Raw genomic sequence first — 25251 nt, 5'->3', positions numbered from 1 at the left:
CGTCACCCAAAACCCTTCTCCCAAAGAAATCCAAGGAAAAGGAACCATAAAAATTTAATTTTAATGATACAGAAATAGTATATAGTACATTTCTTTCCACAGCAGCACTTCATTCATCTCTAAAAAATTTAACAAAATTAAGGCTAAATCAGAGCAATCTGATAGTAAAGGGGTATTTTATGGGGTGTTATTTTTAAAGAACATCTTCATAAATACAGGCTGTTCTTCAGGCCAAAAAAAAAAAAAGAATGCCAAACAAGATAGCAGATATGCGAAATGTAGTACAAAATGTGCTCCTTTATACCAATTTATGAATAACCACAACTTCCCTGGGAAGTTTCAAATGGGATTGAAAAAAAAAAAAAAGTGAATGTTCGTGACAAGACATTAGACTCTCTGGAGTTAAAATTCGACAGTACTATAGGCCATTTCAAAAACAAAACCAAAGACAGTAGAGTCTCCAACATAATCTCTCTAGAAAAAATGTACAAAGCAAGAGTGGACAGTGTTTAAGACTGAGAGAGAGATCTGAGGTGTGTGGTGCCTGGGGGGACCACCCTCCCCCATAACTGGCCTTCCCTTCCCACCACACCCCCAACCTATGTGAGAGAATGAGAGACTCTGACATGCGCTCGAACAAAAATGGCCAAGACTGAGGGTCAAGAAACCAACCCGGGCTCCGGGAGTGGCCTTCTGCAAACACCAGTGTTGGAAGGATCAGGAAGAAGGAATAGCTCCTTCCCTGCGTCTCCATTATCTTTGGCCACCTTTGCCGGTTGGCTGTTCAGCACTGCTCCCTGACTCAAGAGAGACCCTGCAGCTGCCCCAGGATGTAGAATAAGATGAAGTGTCCTTTCTTCTCTTTTCCCTCCAGTGAAACTTCTGGAAGGAGCACGGACAAGTGCCAGGGAAACCCCCTGCAGGGAGCCTCACACTCCACAAGCCTAGTCTCTGACAAGTGACAAGGACCCCAGGAGATGCACAGAGACCCTGCCTTCACGGGGCCCCACGCACCACATCCGCTTGGAGGGGGTTACCTTCTGTCGTCCTCCACCCTCCCGTGTGCACACTGGTTTCCATTTTAATACGCTCTCCTCCTCCACTCCCCCTACGTGCCTTGGGGGATTCGAGTATTACTTTCATTGAAGGGGAATCGTGGGTGTGTTGTTAACATCACTAACTGCCAGAGAAGGAGATCTTATTTTTAATTTGAAACATTATACTCCACCTACTTTAACAAGGACATTTTGCTTCATGATAAGAGGACCTATTACCCCAACGAAAAATCTTCTCATGTGATGTTAAGATTTTCATCAAGTAGCAGATAGTACGGAATAATGTTTTCTTTAATTTTGCACAAGAGTTTGCGTTTTTCCATTTCTTTGGTACCCAGAGAGAGCCTCAGTTTCCCCTAAAGAAATAAAATGGGAGACAAATGTCCAGGTAAATAATATCAAATATCCTCTTAGGATATGTGTGTGTTCCAAAGACTGCTAAAACCTCTAGGAAACAGTGGGTTGAGGTATATATACTCAAATGCATTTCTTACATAAATTCATACATAAACACAGACAAACAATGTGATAAACATCCAATTACCTACGTTTAGGTAGAAAATGAATGCCATAACATTATCAATCACACAATCACATAAAGAAAAGGTATTTTTGAGATCTTTTAGCTCAGTAGTTTTCAAATCTGGCTGGTCATCAGGCTTGCCCAGTGGAGCCTTTTACTAGCAAATTCCCTAGGCTCGGCTCCACTCATGAAGATCCAGCAGGTGTGGCGTGGGACCCAGAAGTTTGTATTTTTCCCTATAAGATGTGATATTCCAACCCCCTTGTTATACAGAGGACACGAAGGTCCAAAGTAGTGAAGCAGTCACCTTCTTCCTTGCTTCTAACAGAGCAAGAGCCAGAGAAAGGGGTGAACCAGGTCACTCCTTTTTTTGTTACTGAGTCCCAGAGCGTCCCCGAGACTTGGTGCCCTTACACTGAAGCCACCAGGAGTGGGGATTCTGTGGTCAGAAGTAGGCGCTAAGCTGTTCGAAGGCAGGGACCCTGTCTCCTATTCCTTCTGACACAGTCCTCAGTAATAAATGTCCAGTAAATACTCGGTGGTGGGCAGTCGCTCAGCTAAGGCCTAATGCTGTATTCCCGGCTCACTTCTCTGTCTCCGATCAGCCAAGCAGGTGCGACATTATCTAGCTGGATATGGGAATCTACCTGAGGAGGGGAGTAAAGCCTGAACTTAGGAAGATGCCAAGTTCAAACAACAGGACTCGGCATGATGACACAAGTTGCATAAGATTAATTACTACGTCTTTCTCTTGTTCCTGAATTATGTGTTAGGTGAAAAAATAAATGAATCCAAGGGATAGAAAGAAGCCATTTACCTATAACATTCTGGCAAATGTGAATTACAAAAATCCTAAATTATTCTAATAGGAGATCATCCTTAGCAATTATAACAACTATATGTTAGTGACTTTTGTTACTGTTTCTCTTGGCTTTCCATGTGTTTTCTGTCTTATAAAACATTCTTTCGGGGATGGAGTCAAACTATAACTCCCTTAATAAAGCTGATTGTGAGGGACAAACACACTTAGCCTCTACCTCACGACACGGTTCCCCTCCCTCCCCCCGGCCCCATCTCCCTCCCACCCCTACGCCAGCGCTCACACACACACAAACTTACAAGTGTGAATTTAGTTGGGAGGTGGGCGAACAGGACTTGTTACATTTTCTATTTGTAGCTATGAATCATAAACCATGTTATAAATAGTTCTACTCTATTGCCATCTTGATTTTAGATAGGATATGGGAAAAGGGAGAACCAAAACATTTTAGAAGCCAACAGGAAAGTATTAAAGGAAATTTAAGGCTAAAAATTAAACAAATCACCAGGTACATGAGCCACTGGGGCCATATAGCCCAGCCCTGAGGGTGCCCACTTGCCACACAGGCTCTGCTAGGACAGGGCGAGGGACCATCCAGGGCCAGGGGAAGAGCCTCAGCCCTCCACAGAGAGCGCCACGGCTGGCCCGGGCCTCCCCTTACTGAGCACTCCCTCCCCCAGGTTAACAGTGAAAGGACATAAGGTTCTATTTGAAGGAAATATCCTTAGAAATAATTTATGGATGTGGCCCCTCCCCCTGGAAAGAGCCTCCATATCCCAGAGGGGGAAACCTGTGCATGCATCCATATGGGTCTTCTCCAAGCCTTCTGCTGTAAGAGGCCAGGGAGGACAGACCTTCTTGAATGTACATTTTGTTTCAAAGAAAAGGAACTTTCTCCTCTTTTTTAACTGTTAAATTCATTCTTACCTAGATAGAGATTCCTGGTCATTCCTCCAGATAATCATTTTAAAAATCACACTGATAAGCTCATTCATCCATTTATTCACTCAACACCGCTTTACTAAGGGGTGACTGGTCTTGTAGAAGGTGAGAGCCAGAAGAGACCTCAGATATCGTGCACCCCAGGCCCCTCCCTTGTTACCCAAGGTGGACAGGAGCGGTACCAGCCCCATAGCCTGGGTTCCTCACCCCCAACCCCTGACCCAGTATCCGCCTCCCGGCCCCACCCAAGCATTTAGCAAAACCTCATGCAAAATTTATGTGCTTTTTCATTTCAAAACTGAAAAAATTACAAGATGAAAGAGTTTTTCTACCTTGCTACAATTTATAAAGCTAGTAAGTATCAGCAAAATGGAATGATAGAACCAAAGGTAAACACGACTTTAAAAAAACTAATTGCAGGGTTTATAAAGACTCTTTCTACTTTTTTTTTTTTTACATTAAATGATTTATGAAGTCACATGCTATATACACAGGACAACTCTTCTGTCTTTCTGCCTGGTTAGGAAGTCTTTCCAGAAGGACAACACCACAAAAGGACACTCGGAGAAAACACAGACCAAAGCACGTTCCACGGCACTGACATTTATAATCTGCGGTTCTAGTCTACAACATCCACTCGTGGTCTAGACACGCACTGTGGACATGAGCTAAGAACACATCCATGTTCTACTTATTTCACCAGAAGGAGGATGAAGCTGCTGCAAACATTTCAGTAATGTATCTGATTCGTAACTGCCATGATCTCCCATGAAATCAAGCTGGATTTAGTGAGCAGACTGGCTGACCTCACTTACGTTCTGGACGGTCTTCCTCACAACAGGAGAGGTTTAGAAAGCCAATACATCTCTTCAGGGAGATTTTAATGAGTATTCCAGATTCAAATTTATTTTCTGATGGGCCATATATTTGTGTAGAAATCTACTTATCACCCCAACCCTTTAATAAAATTCATTGTGCCCTGTTCCACAAAATAGTTAGAGAGCCTTACAAAAAAAAAAAAAAAAAAAAAACACCCAAACAAACCTCTCAGCTGACAGTTACTGGTGTGAATGAAGAGCTTCAATTGCTGTATATTCGAACCCCCCAGGAAAATTACATCAAAAATAGACGTTTTATGACAAAAATCACTAAGATACCTCAAAACCAGAACAAATAGGAAACAACACCATTAAAGGGATTTAAGTACTTTTCTGGCCACTACTGCGGAGACAGAGAAGCTCAGCGGGGTGCGGCATGCAGGGCTCGGCACTATATAGGAGAGAATTAACAAATCAAACTCAGTACAATTTTCATAACTGGATTGAAAGTAGACTCTTAATAAAACCAACATATTTCTTCCTCAAGGCAACCATTAGCTAAAAGGAAAAATGATTTCATATCCTTGGTCCATAAAGAAGACACATTTATTTACATTCCCAATGGACTAAGAGAGGTTTTAAACTGTCACAATTAAAATTTTATGCTTCCAAAAATATCATATGATCAATGCACTTAACTTAAAGCTTCAGGTATTAATAATTTCATTTAGATAGACTTCTTAAAAAACCAACACAAACATACTTTCTAGAGTGCAAAATGCTTCTTATTAAATACTTCAGTAACACAAAAGCAATTTGTTTTTTTCAACACAGGACTCCCTCTCGGCAGGATCACCACCACAAAGACATCCATTGCCGGCAATGGACGCAGAACAGAACTGCTGGCTCGGGTCGGCGTGACGCCAGCCTTGCCTCGGCCGCTGCCCCGCCCAGACGCGGCCCGCCTACTTGTACAGACTCATGGCCGGGCTCTGGTACATGCACATGTACGCGTCACAGAGCAGCCTCCGTGCGCAGCCTTGGATTCTCCTGGAGTCCAGGGAGTGCAGGTCCTCCGGGGACATCTTCAGGTACTCTCCCACTTCCGGGCACGGGGTAACTTGGGGAATGTTGAAGCCGTTCTGGCCGCCTGAGGAAAGAGGAAGAGCTCCAGTTAGGGCAGCCACGTTCTAACCCCTCTGGCCGCCCCGGCCTACTAAAGCGATTCTGCGACTCTAAATTTAGTGGAGGCTGATTTCCAAGATCTGAAGGACCTTATTTTACTTCTGACTCCTAGAAGTTCAAGGCTCCTTTTAAGTCTTGACAGCGTTCTCACCTCTTGGTTTCTGAAAGGATTCTGGGACCAATGGAATAAAACCAGTAAAAGGAGGCATATCCTGAGCAAAGTCCAAAACCCACTTTATAGGCTTCTCTGTATTCAGGGAATAGTGTTCCATAATATGCGTAATCACACAACATCCAACTCCTCACATCCCGTGTCCCCTCCCAGACAGAAGGACCCCGGTCGCTCCACCATGAGATCATCCAGTTTAGAGCACATCTAGCAAAATGAATACTATTCCACTTCCCTAATTTTTAAATACATATTTGTGCAAGGCTTTGCTTCACATATCATCAGACTGAATGAGGGCGCTGGTGCGGTTTTAGGTGCTCCTGGCCCAGCCCCTCAAAGGCTTTTCCCAATGTCCGACCCCCAGATGCTTTTCAGTTACGTGAGAGCCCCTGGTACTGGACATGTGCTCGTTATGTATTGGTTAAACAATGCCTAAGCGTCCTCGAACATGGCTGAGAAGGTGCAGCATACTCCCCGTTTCGGGAAGAAATATTACACGCAGAATAGGCTTATTTTTCCAAAGAAGGTATTTGTTTCTATTCTTTGCTTCATCATTTAGAAGACAATGTCGTCCGTAGTATAAAAGACAGAAGCAATGAGGTCAGAAAGATGGATTTAAATACAAGCTATGTGACCTCAGGCACCTTCACTTCAGCTTTAATAACAGGAAAAGAGGAGCAGTCCCCCATCTTGCAGGGATTTCGGGACAATGACTCAACGTACTTCCCAGAGAGCTCGGCGCGTAGGCGCTTCATGAATGGTGACTACGGCTTGTAGCGAAACGGAGAGGGGCCTGAGAGTAAAAGACGATGAAGCTGAAATGAAAACTTCTCAGCCCTAAAATAAGAATTTTAGGATCCTTCTTTTAATAAAAACCACGTGTGTCAAAATATCACAATGATACTGTTCCTTAATTTAGTAACAGGGCTGCATATGCATTTCAAGATATAAAGACTATGTCACCAAAATACTCCTGAGAGGCTTTCCACATACACTACTCTATGACTCAGAACAGACTATCCGCTATGAACTATCCCACTACAAACTAAAATGGTGCCACACGTAGAAGAAAAGTTCTTAAAACCATCCCAGGGGCACCTGGGTGGCTCAGGTGGTGAAGCGTCTGCCTTCAGCTCAGGTCATGATCCCAGCGTCATGGGATCGAGCCCCGCATCGGGCTCCCTGATCATCGGGGGGGTCTGCTTCTCCTTCTCGCTCTGCCCCTCCCTCCGCTGGTGCTCACTCTCTCTCTCTCTCAAAGAAATAAATAAAATCTTTAAAAAAACAAAACAAAACAAAATACCATCCCGATCCGCCATGCTGTCAAAGAAGAGCCAGGCAGAGTCATCCTTCCCATACTTCACAAAAGCGACATAGTGGCTTGTTTCTATGCAGAGAACAGCAAACAATTCCATCTTCTGGCAGGGGATGCAGCCGTGCCTCCAGTCCCAGTCAGGTAAATCTTTGGGAAGTGACACCGGGTTATATTTATGGTTCAGTCTCTTGGGATGAAGGTGGACCTGAAACGGAGCATGAAGGGAATGTCACTCGTGAGCCAAACTCAAGCGTTTCCTGCAAATGGGCCCCACTTACTCTAACTCAATTCAACCCGATCAACAGCAACCAAGTACTTCTCAACAGTCCACCGACGAAACAGAAGACGCATGAGCAATACCATTTGATCATCAATTCAAGTTAATAATGGTTTTGAAAAGTTTCCAAAAATGTTTCCAACTCCAACTACAAATAATTTCCTATTTCAGGAGAGAACACCCATTAAGTGACGTCAAGCTTACTTGAGTGTTGCAGGTTTTACAAAACTGCTTGATGTTTCCAGCAGCGATGTCAGGGTCATCGTAACACTCTCTACACTCGTACATGGCGAGCCCCCCGCATATCCGGCACTGCCTGGGGGCTGAAACGGTAGGGGTGGGACAGAGGTTATGGGGCCTTAAACATGCGTTCTTCCATTAAACAAATTAAAAGGAAAAGGTGAGCTTTACTGAGGACTTAGCCTCAACAAGTCCACCCCTCCCTGTCCCCATAAATGTTACATTTCCTTGGACTCGGGATATCTTTAAAAAGACATTTTCTATGATCAAGTGACAGGTTGTTGTTTTTTTTTTAAGACTTATTTAAGAGAGAGAGAGTGCAAGCGAGAGAGAGCACGAGCAGGGGGCAGGAGAGGGAGAGGGAGAAGCAGACTTCCCGCTGGGCAGGGAGCCTGACTCGGGGCTTGGCGCTCGATCCCAGGAACCTGGATCATGACTGAGCCTAAGGCAGACATTTAACCAAGTGAGCCACCCAGGCGCCCCAAGTGACAATTCTTTAAAAACAGTGTATTCTAGAGTGTTTTTACACAATTATGAAATGTCTACTGGTGACAATTCAAAGAATGAAAAAAATATAAAGAAGAAAACTGTAAGCATCTACAATTTCAGTTGGCAAGGGATAACCACTGTCAACACTATTGTGAATTTTCTCCAATAATTTTATATCTGCAGATTTATGTAACCCTGTGTGTGCGTGCGTGTGTGTGCGTTTGGGGGAGGGTCCTCTTATAGAAAGGACCAACTTACCTTTTCACTTCACATTACGTTGTAACTACCTTCACAAACATGAATTTCAATGGCAGTAGTTCCATTGTACAGATACACCATAATTCATTTAACTACTCTTCTCTCAAATAGATTGTTCCTAATTTCTTAATCATGTGACAATAAATACATCTGTATATAGAATATTTATTTGCATCTCTGATTATTTTCTCAGAATACCTAAAACTGAAAGTACTAGCTTAGTATTTCAGGCTCTTCAGATCCTGAATTGCCTTTTGGAAGAACCGTATCCTGTTAGACTCTGACTCATAATTAATGAGACTGGCCTATTTGTGAAAAATAAACAAAACAAACTAAAAAATCTTATACTTACTGTCTTCAAGTAAATCTGTTATATTTAATTCCAGAGAAGGAAAAATTTTTTTAAACAGTTTAAAGTCTTTTCCAAATCGAGGCATCTGAATAATCAGACATGATGGTGCCTAAAAACAAGATACATGTATTTTTAGAATCAAAGTGCTGAACAAAATTCTCCCTATGAAACCGAAGCAGTCATGGTCATCACGCCAAGCAGCGGTTCTGCTATAATACCAACGGCCTGTATGCAGGATCCGAGCGTGAATGCAGAGCGGGGAGGCAGAGAACCAATGAGCCACAAGTTTTCAAGTGGTCCAGGATCCATTCCCTGGACACCCAGAGGTCAGGCAGGTCAACATCCCTGGGTCTCTAACAATATGATGACAATCTAGAGTAACACTCCACTGTGGGTTTATATTTAAAACAAACATTTTAGAAAGATTGTTTTGGCAAGTATAATAAAGAAACTGTGGTCACTGAAGGACACCATTCCTTCTATTTCAACAAATAACTGTAGCCATTAAAAGCTTTACCAGAACATTCTTTCAGAAATAAATTCAATAAAAATAAACCACAAGCACGTACCACTAAGATCATGAAGACACAGTAAACAATAAAAGAAAAATAATTTCTATCACTTGTTCACTAACAAACCAATATAAGTGAATTTATTTTGCCTCTTGTTGAAGGAAAAGTAAACATTCTTTTTTGATATGTTTGGCTTATATGCTTAGATAAAATGTTAAACTGGGTAAAATGACAATTTAAAAAAAAAAACACAATTCTTCCTTTTGCTTCAAATACTACTTAAAAGTTTTCAAGTTACAAATTAGCTTTATATTTTCTTTTGCACCGAAAATCCAGAAAGTCTAATCTTAATTCTAAGGCATTTTCTGCAAGGACACAACTGAAACACTGACCTTTTTTTTTTTCTTAATTTGTGTTTTGTTAACAGTTACTATGTTCTCAGTGGGGTAAAATTAACAGTTATTAAATCTAGTAGTAGTCTCAAGATTACTAAGGAATGTCACATAAAATATAATAATCACTAACCTCTGCAAATTTCAGGTTACTGTTGATAAAAGACCATTCCAATAACTGCTGAATTGTAGGAACTCCAACTTTCTCATTTTTTTCCATAAAAATTTGATAGAAGTAACAATCTTGTACTTTTTGACCTGCTGATCTAAAAACATGCAGAAAGAAACATATGATTTTTCTCCAAAATGCTTAAGTCAGAACGTGAAGCTGTCCCAGCAGTATTTGAGGCCAGAAAAACCTACGGCATTGACGGTGCCCCCTGGGTCATCAGAACAACAGGTGAAAAACAATAATGCAGATTAATTAATTAAATGTACTTTGCATAAAACCTTAAAAATGAGTTCTTATTTTAGTTTTCATATCCAAAAGTCCCCTTAGTGATCAGCAGAAAAATAATGGAATAACATCTGCAGTCGAGAAGCACTGTGTGAACAATAACAACCAGAAGCTAAAATTACTTGGTTCAACTTAACTGTCTAAATCTAACAACTATTTTTAATCAACAATCCATTAAACTATTGATTGTTTAAAATCTAAAAGGCATTTAATGCTTTAAACAGGAAAATAAATTCTTATGTCTCTGAATGGGACAGACCCTTAGAGACCTTCCAGACTCAACGCTTCACTTCTAAAATGAAGGCCCTGAGTTCTAGGAAAGAATAATCATCGCTTCCTGGCAACTTAAAGCAGAGCCATGTGTCCTATCAACCGCTGACTATTCTTTCCATGAAAGCATGCTATCTCTTTAGATGGTCACTCATTTATTCAACAAATACCAAGTAAGCTCCTACTATATGTCTGTCACAGTGTTACCAATATATTATACATTTTCCCTTTCAAATATTTTACGACAGGGGCGCCTGGATGGCTCGGTCCGTTGGGAGTCCAACTCCTGATTTCGGCTTGGGTCATGGTCTCAGGGTTGGGAGGTCAAGCCCCATGTCGGGATCGGCACTCAGCGGTGGTCTGCTTGAGATCTCTCTCCCTCTCCCTGCCCCTTCCCCCACTCACACATGCTCTCCCTCTCCTCTTTAAATAAATAAAATCTTAAATTAACTAAATATTTTACTATAGAATACCATTAATCTTTAAAAAACTAACTCTACCAAAAGGATTAATAATCTTTAAGTGTACTATTTACCTTCTCAGCAGAATTTCTGGGTACAGAATCAACCTATTTTTATAGCTAGATTTCAAGATTTTTATAGAAATTTATTAACATAGTTTTCATAATGAAACAGCTGTTCAGAGACCAACCTTCAAAGCCCTCAGCTTTCCAAGCAACTTATGTCCTGAAATAAACAAAACTTACTTGTTAACAAAGCCAGGAGATTCATGAGAACCCACAACAAATAAAAACAAATGATAACCAAAAAACCTGAAGGTTATGCTCTATCAATATTTTACTTGGTTGTTGATGACTTTATAAAAGACCAGCATTTTTCTGTGAAAGCCAAAAGCACAAAAAAATTTAACTTACAGGTAACAGGGAAAAAAAAAAAATAGGACAGGAAACTAAGAAAGCATAAAGTGGTCGAGGTCAGTAGTTGCAACAATTAGAAATAATAATGGTGAGGGGAGAAGGGGAATCGTGGTTGATGGGAACCCAAGAGCAGGCATCGAGAGAAGTGAACCAGAAATGAGGATGAAGACCAACAGCTTTACGATATTGAGGCAGACGGATTAGGAGCCTGGGAGGGGGGTGGGGGAGAAAAAAAAACAAGCACTCAAATCTCATTACCACAGTTTTAGAAGGCTAAAACCCTAAAGTTAATAAGCGGGTCATTAAGGCACACAGACACAAGAATTACAACAAAGCTGGTGGGATGGCACAGAACCGTACAATTTAGATTGCCGCTTTCCACTAAGAAAATCTAAAAGCACAAGGGTACAAATGTTGCATTAACCTTAAAAGAAAACATATATCTATGGAGAAGATAAAAACAAAATTCTTTAGATTCTGGGCTATCTAGCACTGTGGAATAGAATATATCCATGTAATAAGAATACCCAGACCATGTTCTATAACGAGAAGTCGTCAGTAACTCAACCTGAAACTGCCCTGTATCTTTGCTTCTTGATTGCCAATTTTATTCTGTTTCTTGGAATTTTTCTTTGCCTCTGTGCACTATCCTCTCTTACAAGTGGCTATGACTTCAGTTTTACCTTCTCTTTAACACCCCACACGAGTCATCATTACCAATACTCTTGTTATTGTTGTTTTTTGAGTATGAAGGCTTAATTTACCTATATTTATGACCTTGATCTTCCCTGTTTCTAGCATACTACTCCTTTGTTCTAAATTCAGCTTTGTCTTTCTAAAGTATATCCTGTAGTAAGTCTCTGAGTTAGGTGATTTAGTCCTGGTTCTTCCTGCTCAGGAATCCTGTGCACCTTTCTTCTTAGAACTTAAGTCTGCCAAAAATTCTGGAAAATACTCAGCTGTTATCTATCAAAATTATTGCTTCTTCCCCATTCTCTCCAGTGTCTCCTAGAACTGCACTTAGAATCTGTCTTCCACGTCTCTTACCCTCTCTCGTTTTCCAACTTCTTTCCCTTGGGGCTACATTCCAGGTACTTTCTTCAGATCTATCATCCAAATGAGCAATTCTCTCTTCAGCAATACATACTGCATCCAGTGACGCACCCCCTCCCAGCCATAAAGCATATATACAGAGATAGACATTTTTAATCTCTATTTCTGGGAATTCTATTTTTGTTTATTTGATTTTGTTTGTTATCTAATCCACATTTATCCTCCTAGGTGGCTAAGTCCTTTGTCTCGTCAGTCCTGTAAGACTTCTGTGCAGTCTCTCAGACTGTTCCACTATTTTAGAGTTTACGGTACTCCTCTTCCTAGTTGTTACATCAGCGGACTCTCCCTCAGAAAGAAAGGCTCGTGCAGGTGAAGAATGACACTTGGGACAGAAAAGCTAACGTTTGAAGTATCTTTTTATATCTTCTTACAATCTTTAAACGAGTGACTCCCCATATGAAGAGGCCACTGAAAGGGGAGGGGAGCAGTGACCCCTTCGAGGGGTGGCGGAACTTCCCAGGGCCCTCTCCAAACCCCACAAGCCCTTCAAGCACCAAGATGCACTCTTACATGTATCCAGCCCTCCTCACCCCCCCGAGAATCACAGCTGTTTTCATCTTTGTTATTACTGAGAGTCTATGACATTCACAAAGGGTGTTGGGCTATGGGGGGAAAAAAAAAGACAATTGTTTTAATCATCTGAAATTTAGCTCTTCCAGAGGAAAACAAAAGTAGCTTTTTTTCTCCCAAATTGCCTGTTAGATTTCCTACATCATATATTAAACACAGCTTTCTTTCCTCATTTGTGTCTGAAAGCTGACTTGTAAGATACTGAGATTCTATTTTTGAGCTTTCTATTCAGGTCTATTGGTCCACTTTTATATAGTATCACACTGTTTAATGTCTAGTGCTTTGCCTTACAGCTTATAATAGAGCTCTTAAAAAAAAAAAACCCTCAAACTTCAATGTTTTCACCCATTACATCCTGTAAAGAACTCTAAAATCACTTTACTGAGTTCAAAAAAAAAAGTTAAGATCCTGTTTATGTACAAATCATTCTGTAAAAAATTAACATCTCTAAGTAACTTACTATTCTTAACTGGAACACAATCTTTCTCACTAATTAATTAACTCACCTTTGAGCTCTGGGCAAGTCTTTTAAAAAAATCCATCTTAATAAAATTGATTTCTTGGCATTTTATACTTTCATGAAGTATGAAAGCATTCCCTTTTCATATCTGCTAGAAGGTATATAGAAATGCTATTGATTTCTCCATGATTATTGTCTACATGGTCAAATTACAAATTCTTGTGTTACTTCCAGTAGTTTCTGAACAATTCTCTAGGATTTTCTAGATGTTCATATAGCTATTACCATCTCTGAATAGAGAATAAATATGTATTCTTGATGTTTATGTATTATGTCTTATTTCATTAGATAAAACTTCCAAAACAGTATCAAACTGTAATTGTGGTACTGTCCTCCTTTCCCTTCCTTCTACCCATCGATTCAACACCGGCATCAAACAACATCACTTACAACACAAAGACGAGTAGAGTATTTGTACGTGACCAGCTTAGGGAAGTAATAGTAAATCAGCAAGATTTTCAACAGAGGAACCCAAGCTGAAGTATAAAAGGGTCCAGCACTTAGACTGTGATCATTAAACCACCTGGAAAGTTCATCCATTTAGAATATCTCACTAAGAACTTCAGTGCATCAGATTCAAGACTTTCATTCAAGATGGAGGAGAAAAAAAGGCTAAGTTACAAAACTGGGAACAAAAGAGCTAATATGAGGCTAAACTAATTCTGAGTGATGGATCATCAAAAACAGCATTCTCATGGTATTTGACTGGGTTAGAATAAGATTCTCTCTTTTTTTTTTTTGAAGATTAATCTATCCACTTTAGAGAAAGAGAGAGAGTGCAAGCATGAGCAGGTGGAGGGGCAGACGGAGAGAATCTCAGGTAGACTCCCCACTGAGTACAGAGCCAGACGTGGGGCTCCATCCCAGGACCCTGAGATCATCACCTGAGCTGAAATCAAGAACTGGATGCTCAACTGACTGAGCCACACAGGCGCTCCAAGAATAAGATTCTCTTAGAATCTTGATTTCCCTTAGAATCTTTCATTAATTAAATTATAAAAATATTTATGTACAGTTTTATAAGAAAATGATTTGCAGTAATATTTATTACTAGGGTTAAAATTAAAAGCATAAATTTACACTGGATTCACTCTTCCAGTTAACTATGATACTATGGGGAGAACAATTAAACTAATTAATTACATAATTAAATGGTTAAATTTGCATCATAGGAACCTAGCATATTAAGATTCCTAAACAAATACAATATTACATAATCACTAAAGAAATCATTTTTTTGGAATGATGGCAGAGAAAATGACGATTGCCTATTTTTTCCAATGCTTCTGTAACAATTTAAAAGTTACCTTATTTTTAACAATGGCTCTACCCTTAAAATATGATGAAACAGGATATTCAAGAATTCTTCAGGATCTAGGAGAAAATAAAAAAATAAGTCACAGACGAAATTTTTAAGTCATTCTATTTTTTCATAATAGTTATATTCTGATTCTAAATTCACTTTCATAATTGATACTTTTTCAATTAAAAGCATAGTTCTCAAGTTTTCCTGCCTAATGAAAACTATAAAGGATATTTAATAGTTACGACAAAATAGGACAGTCCAATTTTGTTATAACTTTACTGTGTATGAAAATGTATAGTAAATTCATGTATAATGAAATAATTTTAATTTCTTCTGGGGGGTTAAGCAGAATAAAACTGGAAATATAATCTTGTTTTTTCCTGTTATTTGAATAATTACCAAGTCTCTAAACATCATAGCTGGTTACAGTATGCTGCTAACATGTTCACAGTCAGGAGCTGAATCTCTAAGGAAATCCATTAGCTAAGCATAGATTAAAACATGGTCTCTGACCATAAACTTAATTCTAGTTTGCCATGTTAGTCCCTTTATAACAAGGAAAGCTAACTGGAAAAATGGGGATGAACCCAATGCAACCCTTCACCCCTAAAGGGAAACAATGATGAATACCATTGCTGGAAGGAAAGACAAAAACTATTTATTAACTTAAAGTACTACAACTAGGCAGCTTCTCAAAGGGATTCATTTTCCCACATATCACTCACTTAGAAGAGATAAAGTATTTACAAAAAGGGGGCAAAACTGTCTGTTACACAGAAACTAATATTACACTGTGTGTTAACTGGAATTTAAATAAAAGCTTAGAAAAAGAACTTAAAAAAAAATTGCACATCACACAGAAAGGAATTTCTAGTTTAAAATAAAATCCCCAAAACTACACAGACACACATTTCCGCCAATAATTTAGCATGTGCTTTCAAATTATTTTTAATGCATATCCTATAAATTAAGAGCCACCTTTTTCTTCAGAGGTAAATCCTGATGCAGCCTCAACTTTTTCAAGTATTTTCCTCAGCTTCATAATCTTTGTTGCACACACATATCCGTATCTACGTTAGTAAAAAACAATTAATACTGGCATATATATTAAATTAGTATAACCCATTCTGATAATCACACAGTTCTTATATAATTCCAATATGTCATACATAAATTCTTAGCTAGACAATTATTTTGAAAATCACAGTTATAGGCTGCTTCTTGAGGTTTACAAATTAAAAATCTAGCATCAGAATTACCCCAGACACTATCATGCCTAAGTAATAGCTGTCATATACTAATCTAAGAAAAAGCATTTTTAAATTACGATGACAGGTCTTCTGATTCTATTTGCTTAAGAAATTAAAGCATTTACTTAAAAAAAAAGAAAAAAAAACTTTGAGAGCAAGTCCTTTTAATACTAAACACTGAAAAAGCTGCCAAAGGGAATGGTAAAGGGCCTTGATAAAAAACTGAAAATTGGAAGTGCAACCAAGCTGGTCATCAAGTGCATGACATTGTCTCTCATCTTTATCTGAATACAGGACACATTCAGTACATTCCACGGGGATCCCTGACAAAATTCTAACGCTAAAAATGCCTTCGGAAGAAACCTGGGAGGCCATCACAAGCTTAACAAGAGCAAGTCAAAACTAGCTGATCTAATATCCATTTTGTATACTGACTATTCATTCACTCATTAACTCTCTGCAACTAACATACACTGAGCATCCACCACTGAACACAGTACTCTAACCTGTCAGCCACTGGGAATATAAAAATGAATAAGGTGATAAAACAGGGACTCTGCCTTTGAGGAGCTTGAAACGGAGAAAGCAGAAGTTTCAGTAACAGATAAAACCAGTCAGCTATAATGGAGATAGGAACGCTGCAGACACAGGGAATCTCGATCACAACAAGGCATCTGCCAAGGGCCTTGCTGTGAACAGGGTGACAGAGTCTGGTTAATCATGATTCTTAACTGGTTGGACAACAGTATCCAAATAATTTCTGTTAATGGACTTAAGATGTTTGGGAAGGAAAGAAGGAAGTGGTCTAGAGTTTTGGATTTGATCTGTCTTGTTCCATTATCAATTACTTGGGAGAAGAAATGGACAGTAAACTTAAAAATTTCATCAGATAAAATAACTGATACCAAATCAAGACTCGTAATTACCTTAAAGGATGAAAACTAGAGTCATTTTCATTACAGAATGTAAAGAAAAGATAGAAGGAGGGAGATTTATTTGTTTATAATTTACTTTCCTAGCCATGTTATACCGTAGGCCATTCTGCATGCGCTCCTTTATTATTCAGTCTTCTGCATTTTTGTCATCAAAATCTTCTGTCAGACTATTTTTAAATTTTAAATGTTAAGTAAGAAAAGGGTCCCAAGATTCAAATTAATATGGACTTTAAATTACATAGTTTGTTCTCTATATTCCTGAGTGGACAGATCTCTTTCATAGTCTAGGGCCTTAGCTAACTCTTCATAGTTTAAATTTTATAATGTGAAATTATCACACATCACTACTACCACTTATGAAATGTCTCTACTAGATGTCTCGTCACTTGAGCTTATATCATCACAAATTGCTTTCTGTGACCAAAGAAAGACGTATTTATAATTCACAAACTAAGAAATGACCAAAAACATCACTTTTTAAAGGATGTGCAGGGTGGCCTAAATATATTCCTGTAACCAAGAAATGTGTTAATAAAATACATCTCATCTGTTTCTAATACAAGAGTACTAAATACTAGCTACTCTACAAATCAAAATTTTCCTTTGCTCCTTTTTTGTCAGATAAAATTAAGTTTAAGAAGCCAGACTATGCCAATTGGACCAGAAAGAATGATCACTGTTAGACGTAACTGCTGGAATGAGCTATAACAGAAGATAAGAGTACCACGTACCTTATATCAGCTTTTCTAAACCTACTGCAATTACTAAATTGGACTCTACCAAAATGGTTTCATCATTTTATGGCATACGCTATGTGCTACACCTTAACCAGATTTAGAAATTAAATAAGCAAAGGCAGTAAAGGTTCAATCATACTTCATCAAGAGACAAATTTTCACCCATTCCTTAATAAATGAAAGCAGGTATAAATTAATTACTAGACCAAAAAACAGCAAATAGGGCACCATCTAAAGGCAAAATAAGTATAGATCTTCTACTTACATTCTCAGAGGATTAACAATTTCTGTCCTCAGTAGCTCCTGAGTTTCACTATAATATTCTACATCATTCTTTTCTTTAGGTCTAAGTAACACAGTGTCCAGAACAGAACTAAAAGCAAACAAGCTGTAAAATAAAAGGAATATTTTTCCTCATGCTGTACACTACTACAGATACTAAACAGAATACTAAAAAGATACTGAACAGATACTAAAATGATACTTTTTGGGAAACAGAGACTAAAGAGAATTGAAGAGAAAACACACAAAGTCTGGAGAACAAGAAACATACAAATTAGTGCTTTCTGTTAACACAGGTCCCAGAGACACCCGTTAAGTTTCCCATTGTTTAATCATCAGGGTCTAGAGATCCTTCTAAGTTAAAAATACCAATATTGAGAAAACAAACTATTGATTGACAATGTTAAAGGATAAAAACATGCCTCAAGTATATTAAGTGAACTTCTCTGCAAAACCTGAAAAGGGGCCTACAAATCTGAGTCGAAGTACAGACAGACAACAGAGGAGGAAGTCTGAAACTACTTCCCAAGGCATACACATACACAGTATATAACCCACTCCGGATATCCTACTTCTCTCCCCACACACCCCTTTGCAGAGATAGAAATTTCTTTTAAATGCCAAAATCACTTGTGCCAAAATCACTTGAGCGACTAACAGCAGTGACTTGCTAGGATCAAAGAAAAAGGAAATTTGGCTAATACAAATTTTTATCAGGAAATCTAAAAAGTCTTTTACCAGTTCTTTAGGGCTTGTTTTTATCCTTACATACCCACGAGATGTAAAGTATTCTGCCAAAAAGAATGGCGCACCACGTTTACTCTCCTCCCCACTTTTAAAATGTTAACACCGCACTGAGTTCCTAATTCTTACAACATGGCTGTAGACAGCTGGTCAGTTACATTCAACTTAACTAGTGGCGAACTTGGTTGGATCTCAGTGTAAAACTTCTTGCCACGTTAAGTCGTTCAACTTTGGAATAAACTACATATATGAGGGCAACTGTGCTTCTACTGAACATAAGTCTTTAAAAAAAACTCTCTTAATTCTCTTCAGTCACACGATTTCCCAGAATATCTGTCCCCCCTGTAACACTATCAGTCTTACTCCTCCCTCACAGCATTACTTTTATAGTAATTTTTTTGGATACGAGCACAAGACCACGTTCAATAGCTTCCAAAGGGTATAATGAAATGTAAATCTCCCTTTCTTTGCTGTTCCCCAGCCACTCAAAGGCAGTTAGCAGTTTCTTTCATGCACATGCAACATGTACACGCATGCACGTGCACGCGCACACACACACACACACACACACACACACACGCCTCTGCCCCCGTGGAACTATATCCCTATTGCATTAATTTGAAACTTACCAGAATAAGGTTGAGTCTAAGTAACAAGAATTGTAATGACCCTGGATACCCTTCTTCTTTCCAATCATTATCTCTAAACCTTCTTTTTCCATTTTGGGTGGGGTATTTTCTTCTACTACTTCACTCAAGTAGCCTCCAAATGCTGCAAACATAAAAATGAAAATGCCAAAGTCCCCTTTTTAACTATTACAATACGTACTCCCATATATTTCTTCATTTTAAAATACATTTTTGTATTCTGAGGCAAAATTTGTTTCATGACTTAAAACTAAGTAAAAGGTAGGTTTGGGTTCATTGTTCTCCAGCTTGGCTTGTAAAAATGCTACTGCTCATTTCAACCTCACTTCCTCCACCATTTAAAAAACACTTCAGGGTATTAAGTACTGTATAAAAAGCATCTGCCAAATAAAATATTTTGTTCCCCGAATATTTTATAATTTGTCTGAGATGTTTCATCTTCAAGTCGAAAAAGAAAACAAAAAAATTCCACAGCACTACTTCAACTGTAATGAAAAATGTTTTTCATAAAGATGGCTTTCCTATTGATAGTTGCTTAACTGTCAAGATGCTTCACAACTTCCCGGCTCAGGTCATGATCCTGGAGTCCTGGGATCGAGTCCCGCATCGGGCTCCCTGCTCAGCAGGGAGTCTGCTTCTCCCTCTGACCCTGCCCCTCTCATGCTCTCATTCTCTCTCTCAAATAAATAAAATCTTTAAAAAAAAAAAAGATGCTTCACAACTATTACCCAAAACTGGAAAGGGATAGCATCAGGAAACTGTCCCCTGTTATGAATGATGAGGGTATCTGTCCTCTATGAATCAATCTAAAACTACTTCGTGTAACAATGCTGACTCCTTGATAAGCTGTTTATTGGTGTACTCGATACACCAAAAGAAGGCCACTTTTCAATTTCCACCCGTGTTTTTAAAAATTACATGCTGGCGACCAGGGCTCCTGGGCAGCCCAGTCAGTTACACGTCTGCCTTTGGCTCAGGTCATGACCCCAGGGTCCTGGGATCGAGCCCCGGGGCTCCCTGCTCAGCTGGGAGCCTGCTTCTCCCTCTCCCTCTGCCTGCCGCTCCCCCTGCTTGTGCTCTCTCCCTCTCTCTGTCAAACAAATAAAATATTTTAAAAACATTAAAAAAATGCTGGCGACCAACAGGAAGAGAAAAATAAGTCCCACTATTTTTCACTTTCCAAATCTCATTTTTTTTCCTGATATTTTTTTCAAAAGTCCCCTCTTGGGACAACTGTAACTTTCTTATACACCAAGTAGCGATTTTTACTGATTTATGAGCCGATGAACATCGGCAAGAAATATGTATAAACGCTGTCACTGCCTCCTACTGCAAAATGGCCTGAGATCAGAACCAGAGTCACTCCACATTGGTAAAGTAAACGAAAGGCATCCAAATACCTAGAGAATTACAGCGTTCAATCTGATTGGAAACTGGCTGCAGAGAGGCAAACCTAGAGTCGGGCCTGCAGCTCTTCAGTTTAACAAACAGCGCCTTCTTCAGGGCACAGGTGAAGTACCGAGTGCCCCTAAAGGTTCCGTCCGTACAGCCCGCACATTCATCTTCCTGAAAAAGAAATGCTTCGGTATGTGTTACTCTGCCCCTTGCAACATAGCACACAAGGAACGAAGGTTGCTAAGATGTGTTTCTGGCTCAGCCTTTCTCAGAATTCCCTCATCACGCCTGTCCCGAGAACTCCATCAGAAAAAAGGGATCGACTAACCAGTGCTTCAGCCCACAACTAATCATTTAAGAAATTAATTCCTTAATCCAACATGAAGTCCTCAGTGTATTTTCTTCTAGAATGTGTGCTTAAACCTTCCCTGGTTAACCGACTTTCCCACACCATTTCCACAAGTACTGAAACTAAGGGGCAGAGGCGATTTATTTTAACAACTGCCCCTCCCCAAAAGTAGCATTCACTGGCATGCAAACAAATTTTTTAAGAAATATATTTTATAGATAAAAGTTAAATGTTCTCAAATTATCCTTTCCAGATCATGAAAGGCCAAACGTTATGCTTTCCTAGTCTCCAAAGGGAAAATCTTTCCCTCTAATAAAGATCACAAAAAATCTCTAAAAATGGCAATTAATCTTAAAACCAATGATATAAATATTAGAACTGACTGGGGGAGGGAGACTGAGGAAGAAAAAGAAAGCTGATAACAGATTTGCTTTCCTTACTGTATTCTGTTTAATGTAATGAGCCTAAACACATTAGTCTAAAAATCTGTTTTCATTAGTTGAACATAGATCAACTAACATCAGGAACAAGTGGGTCAGATGCTTCGTGGGTGGCAAAGAAGTTGGGCAACACGGGAATAAAATGTCTCTCTAGTGATGCCTTTTTGACAAAACATTTTGACAAAAAAGCGTAATAGGGAAAAAAATACACAGAACTCCAGAAGAGAACTGCAATTTTTAAGTCAAATTGAATTACCAGTTCCAGTCCAGCTAGCACTTCGTTGAGTCCTGGTGGCTGACCAATCCAACGGATCACCCCATAGAAAGGCGGATTCTCTTTAACTTCAGCCAGAGAGCCCACTTCCAGACCATGTGAGTTCCCAGAAGTCATGGCCAAGGGTGGACTCTCCTGGACAGGTGCATTGTTTAGCTCTCCCATTACGGACTGAACTGACAGAGAGAGTGGACTGTGGCCAATACTTCCATTGGTATTGGGCATCTTTGTCAGACTGAATGGTAAAGAGTGAAATCTGTTCTCAGTGGATAATGAGTTCATGGAAGGAGGCTGCAGGGGTGGTGAAGCATGTCCAAAGTCTGGAGATATCTCTGTAAGCGATTTTGCAGGGTCTTCAGCAACTATAAAAAATTATTCTTATTTAGAAAAATGTATTCAAGAACATTAAATATGCCCATATCTCTAAAAATTAATATACATGCCTAGTCCAACTGCCCATTTTGACTCTAGAAGGATTCTTGTAAGCACTACACACTTAATCTCTCCAAACAGTGGTCTAGATTCTCCTCCCACCTCCAGATTTTTCTACCTCAGAAAATGGTACCCAATTGTTCAAACCAAAAAAATCTATTATTGATTGGTATTAAATAGGTTTTACTTTGTCCATAATACATTTAAGTTAGAAAACAGTACCAAAAAATACCAAAAAATTTAGAAAGACGCTTCTAAGTAACTAAAGGACCAACAAAGAAATGATTATGTAAAATTTTAAAATAAAGAAAAAAGAGAAAGCAACAAACGCTTGTGGAACACAACTAAATTAGTACTTACAAAGGAAATGTACAGACTTAATATAGTTTATTTTAGAAAAAAAAGAATATTAATGAACTCAGAATACAACTTAGGAAGTTGGAAGAACAGATTAACCTCCCAAAAAACAGTCAAGAGGAAAAGAATAAATACAAAACAGGAATTAATGAAAGAGAAGACAAACCTACAGCAAAGAGAATCAAAACCAGATAAATTTACAAAAACAGAAAATAATTTAAGACAAAACCAACATACAAAAAGAGAAAGCCAAAAGCTATTTCCTTAAGATAACTAATACAGATGCCAGGCAGGCACTGCAGACCATGGAGGGAAGGGCAGGGAATAAACTTCTCAATAAATAATACTGAGATCATCAGTTACCGGAACTTTAAAAAAAAATTAAACTGAACCTGTACTGCATGCTCTACACAAAAATCACCCCCAGGTGTTTCAAAGACAAATGTGAAAGGCAAGACTATAAGCTTCTGGAAGACAATACACAAGAATGTTCTTTGTGATTTTAGGCCAGAGAGTAATTTTTTGAATACAAGTATACAAGCCATAAAGGAAAAGACTGACAAATATGATATTAAAATTGAGCTACTTATTCATTAAAAGGCATCATAACAAGAGTGAGAATATGAGCCGGACAAGGAGAAAACACTTATAATCCATATTTTTTTTTTAAGATTTTATATTTATTTGACAGAGAGAGAGAGACAGCGAGAGAGGGAACACAAGCAGGGGGAGTGGGAGAGGGAGAAGCAGGCCTCCCGCTGAGCAGGGAGCCCGATGCGGGGCTAGATCCCAGGACCCTGAGATCATGACCCAAGCCGAAGGCAGTCGCTTAACTGACTGAGCCACCCAGGCGCCCCTATAATACATATTTCTGACAAAGGATTAAAATTGGACAAAAGCCTATAAATCAATATAAAAAAGACAAAAAAAAAAAAAAACCTAGGAAAAAATGGACCAAGGGCCTGAAAGGCAACTCAGAAAAAGATACCCAAATCACCAACACATCAGTGAAAAGATTCTTGCTCTCACTAGTAAGTAGATAAAAAAAAAAGACAAAAGCAATGTGAGATATTTCAAAAGTTCAAGGTCTTAGAACATTAACTATTGGTCAGGATGAAGAGCAAATGATACCCTTACACAATGCTGATGGGAGTGTAAACTGGTACAACTACTCTGGGAACAGTGTGGCATGATTTAGTAAAGGAAAGATGTGCATATGACATGACCCAGTGAATCCATTTCTAAGTATACAGTCTAGACACGTGTAAGAATGTTAATAGCGGAGCTGTTAATAATAGCAGGAAAATAAAAACAATTCAAATGTCCATCAGTGGTCGATTGGAAACATATACTGTGGTATATTTAGACATTTCACAGCGATGGAATGAAACAGAATGGAACGCTATACAGCAATGAAAACAAATAAATTATAATCATACTACTACTGTGATGAATCTTTGGAACATAATACTGAGGGGAAATTACAGCATACATACAGTCTGATTCCTTTATAGGAAGCTCAGAAACATGCACAAATAACAGTGTACTGTTTAGATGTACAAACTTATAAGGCTATCATGAAAACCAGGAGAATGATAAACACTAAATTAAAGATGACAGAAGCTCAGAGGAGAGCATGAAGGGAAGGATTCTAGGAAGAGGCTCCAAGGGAATTTCAAAGGTCACGATGATAGTTTTTTTTCTCAAAGTGAGTAGTGACTACATGAGTGTTCACTGTACTTTGTACCTCATTATTCTATCTACGTTATCCATTTAAGATTCTTTAGTAATGATATTTAACATAGGAACTTTATTTTTTTTAAGACTTAATTTATTTATTTGACAGAGAGAGTGAGCACAGCAGGGGAGCTGAAAGCAGAGGGAGAGAGAAGCAGACTCCCCACAGAGCAGGGAGCCCAACATGGGACTCGATCCCAGGACCCTGGGATCATGACCTAAGCCGAAGACAGACACTTAACCAACTGAGCCACCCAAGATCCCCTTTAACATAGGAATTTTAAAAGTTATTCTTTTCTTTCTCAAACCCTCAACCCCTCAAGCCCAAAACCCAAATCCACAAAGCATTTGGTTCTAGCTCCAAAATATATGTCAAATTCATCCTCTTCTCTTCACCCCTATTATCTCCCTAATTCAAGCCACCATCATCTTTCACCCTGTAACCAGTCTCTTTCCTGATCTGACCTTCTTCTTGTCCCTCTCCAAACTATTCACCATACAACTCTAAGAGAGACCTTTTTAAAATCTAAAGATCTTCCATGATCTTCTATCATTCCCCTATTTAAAAACTTCCAACGGCTTTCCAGTGTTCTTATAATAAATACTAAATTTCTCACCAAGATCTACAAGGTCCTGGATGATCTGGCTCCCACCTACCTGTCCAAATTCCTTTCATATACCTATTTTCCATGCTGTAGCCAGTCTGGCCTACTTCCTGTTCTTCGAATACTCTTTCTCACCTCAGGTCTTTGCCTTTCCTATCTCCTCTGCCTCGAATGTTCTTCCCAAGCTCTTTCTCTGACGGGTTCACTCACAACATCCAGATCTCAACCCAAATATCCTTTCCTCAAAGAGACCTCTCCACAACACTCTACGGTAGCTGGCTTCCCACCGGATGCTATCATGCCCTGTTCATTTCTTTCTTGCACATGGCACCATTGATTATTACCTTGTCTGTCTACATATTTACTGTCTGTCATACCAGACTATAAGCTCCATAAGAACAGGAATTCTGCTTGTCTTTTTCATGGTTTTTCATGAGGCTTCATGGTTGAATCCACAGCACTTGGTATAGCCACTAACACAAGAAAATACTCAACATTTAAGAAAAAAGTGAATACATGAATCAAATGTTGTAGGAAAAAAAGCTTTTTAATATATAAGTGAAATTAATTATAGAAAAGAAATGTTCTTTTACAATGAAATTACTTC

At 39.0% G+C, this 25251-nt stretch overlaps 1 protein-coding gene across 9 annotated transcripts in view; it reads right to left on the bottom strand.

Moving 5' to 3' along the window:
- Positions 1–228: 228 nt before the first annotated feature.
- The window catches only part of CYLD (CYLD lysine 63 deubiquitinase), a 65248-nt gene continuing 40225 nt past the window's right edge, over positions 229–25251 (bottom strand). For 8 of the 9 annotated variants that reach the window (XM_032424095.1, XM_032424096.1, XM_032424100.1 and 5 more), the window contains 11 exons: positions 21496–21875; positions 20456–20621; positions 19038–19179; positions 17648–17770; positions 15439–15530; positions 14462–14528; positions 9481–9613; positions 8444–8552; positions 7309–7427; positions 6816–7032; positions 5124–5308 (listed from right to left, as the gene is read on the bottom strand). In XM_032424095.1, the coding sequence (XP_032279986.1) occupies positions 5124–5308; positions 6816–7032; positions 7309–7427; positions 8444–8552; positions 9481–9613; positions 14462–14528; positions 15439–15530; positions 17648–17770; positions 19038–19179; positions 20456–20621; positions 21496–21875 (1733 nt within the window). Of the gene's footprint in view, positions 5309–6815; positions 7033–7308; positions 7428–8443; positions 8553–9480; positions 9614–14461; positions 14529–15438; positions 15531–17647; positions 17771–19037; positions 19180–20455; positions 20622–21495; positions 21876–25251 lie in introns of all 9 variants that reach the window. The other variant, XM_032424093.1, reaches the window with a different exon arrangement.

Source organism: Phoca vitulina, unplaced genomic scaffold (assembly GCF_004348235.1).
Source record: "Phoca vitulina isolate PV1807 unplaced genomic scaffold, GSC_HSeal_1.0 scaffold30, whole genome shotgun sequence".
NCBI lineage: Eukaryota > Metazoa > Chordata > Mammalia > Carnivora > Phocidae > Phoca > Phoca vitulina.
The sequence above is the reverse complement of the archived record's forward strand: the minus strand, read 5'-3'. Positions and strand labels throughout refer to the sequence as shown.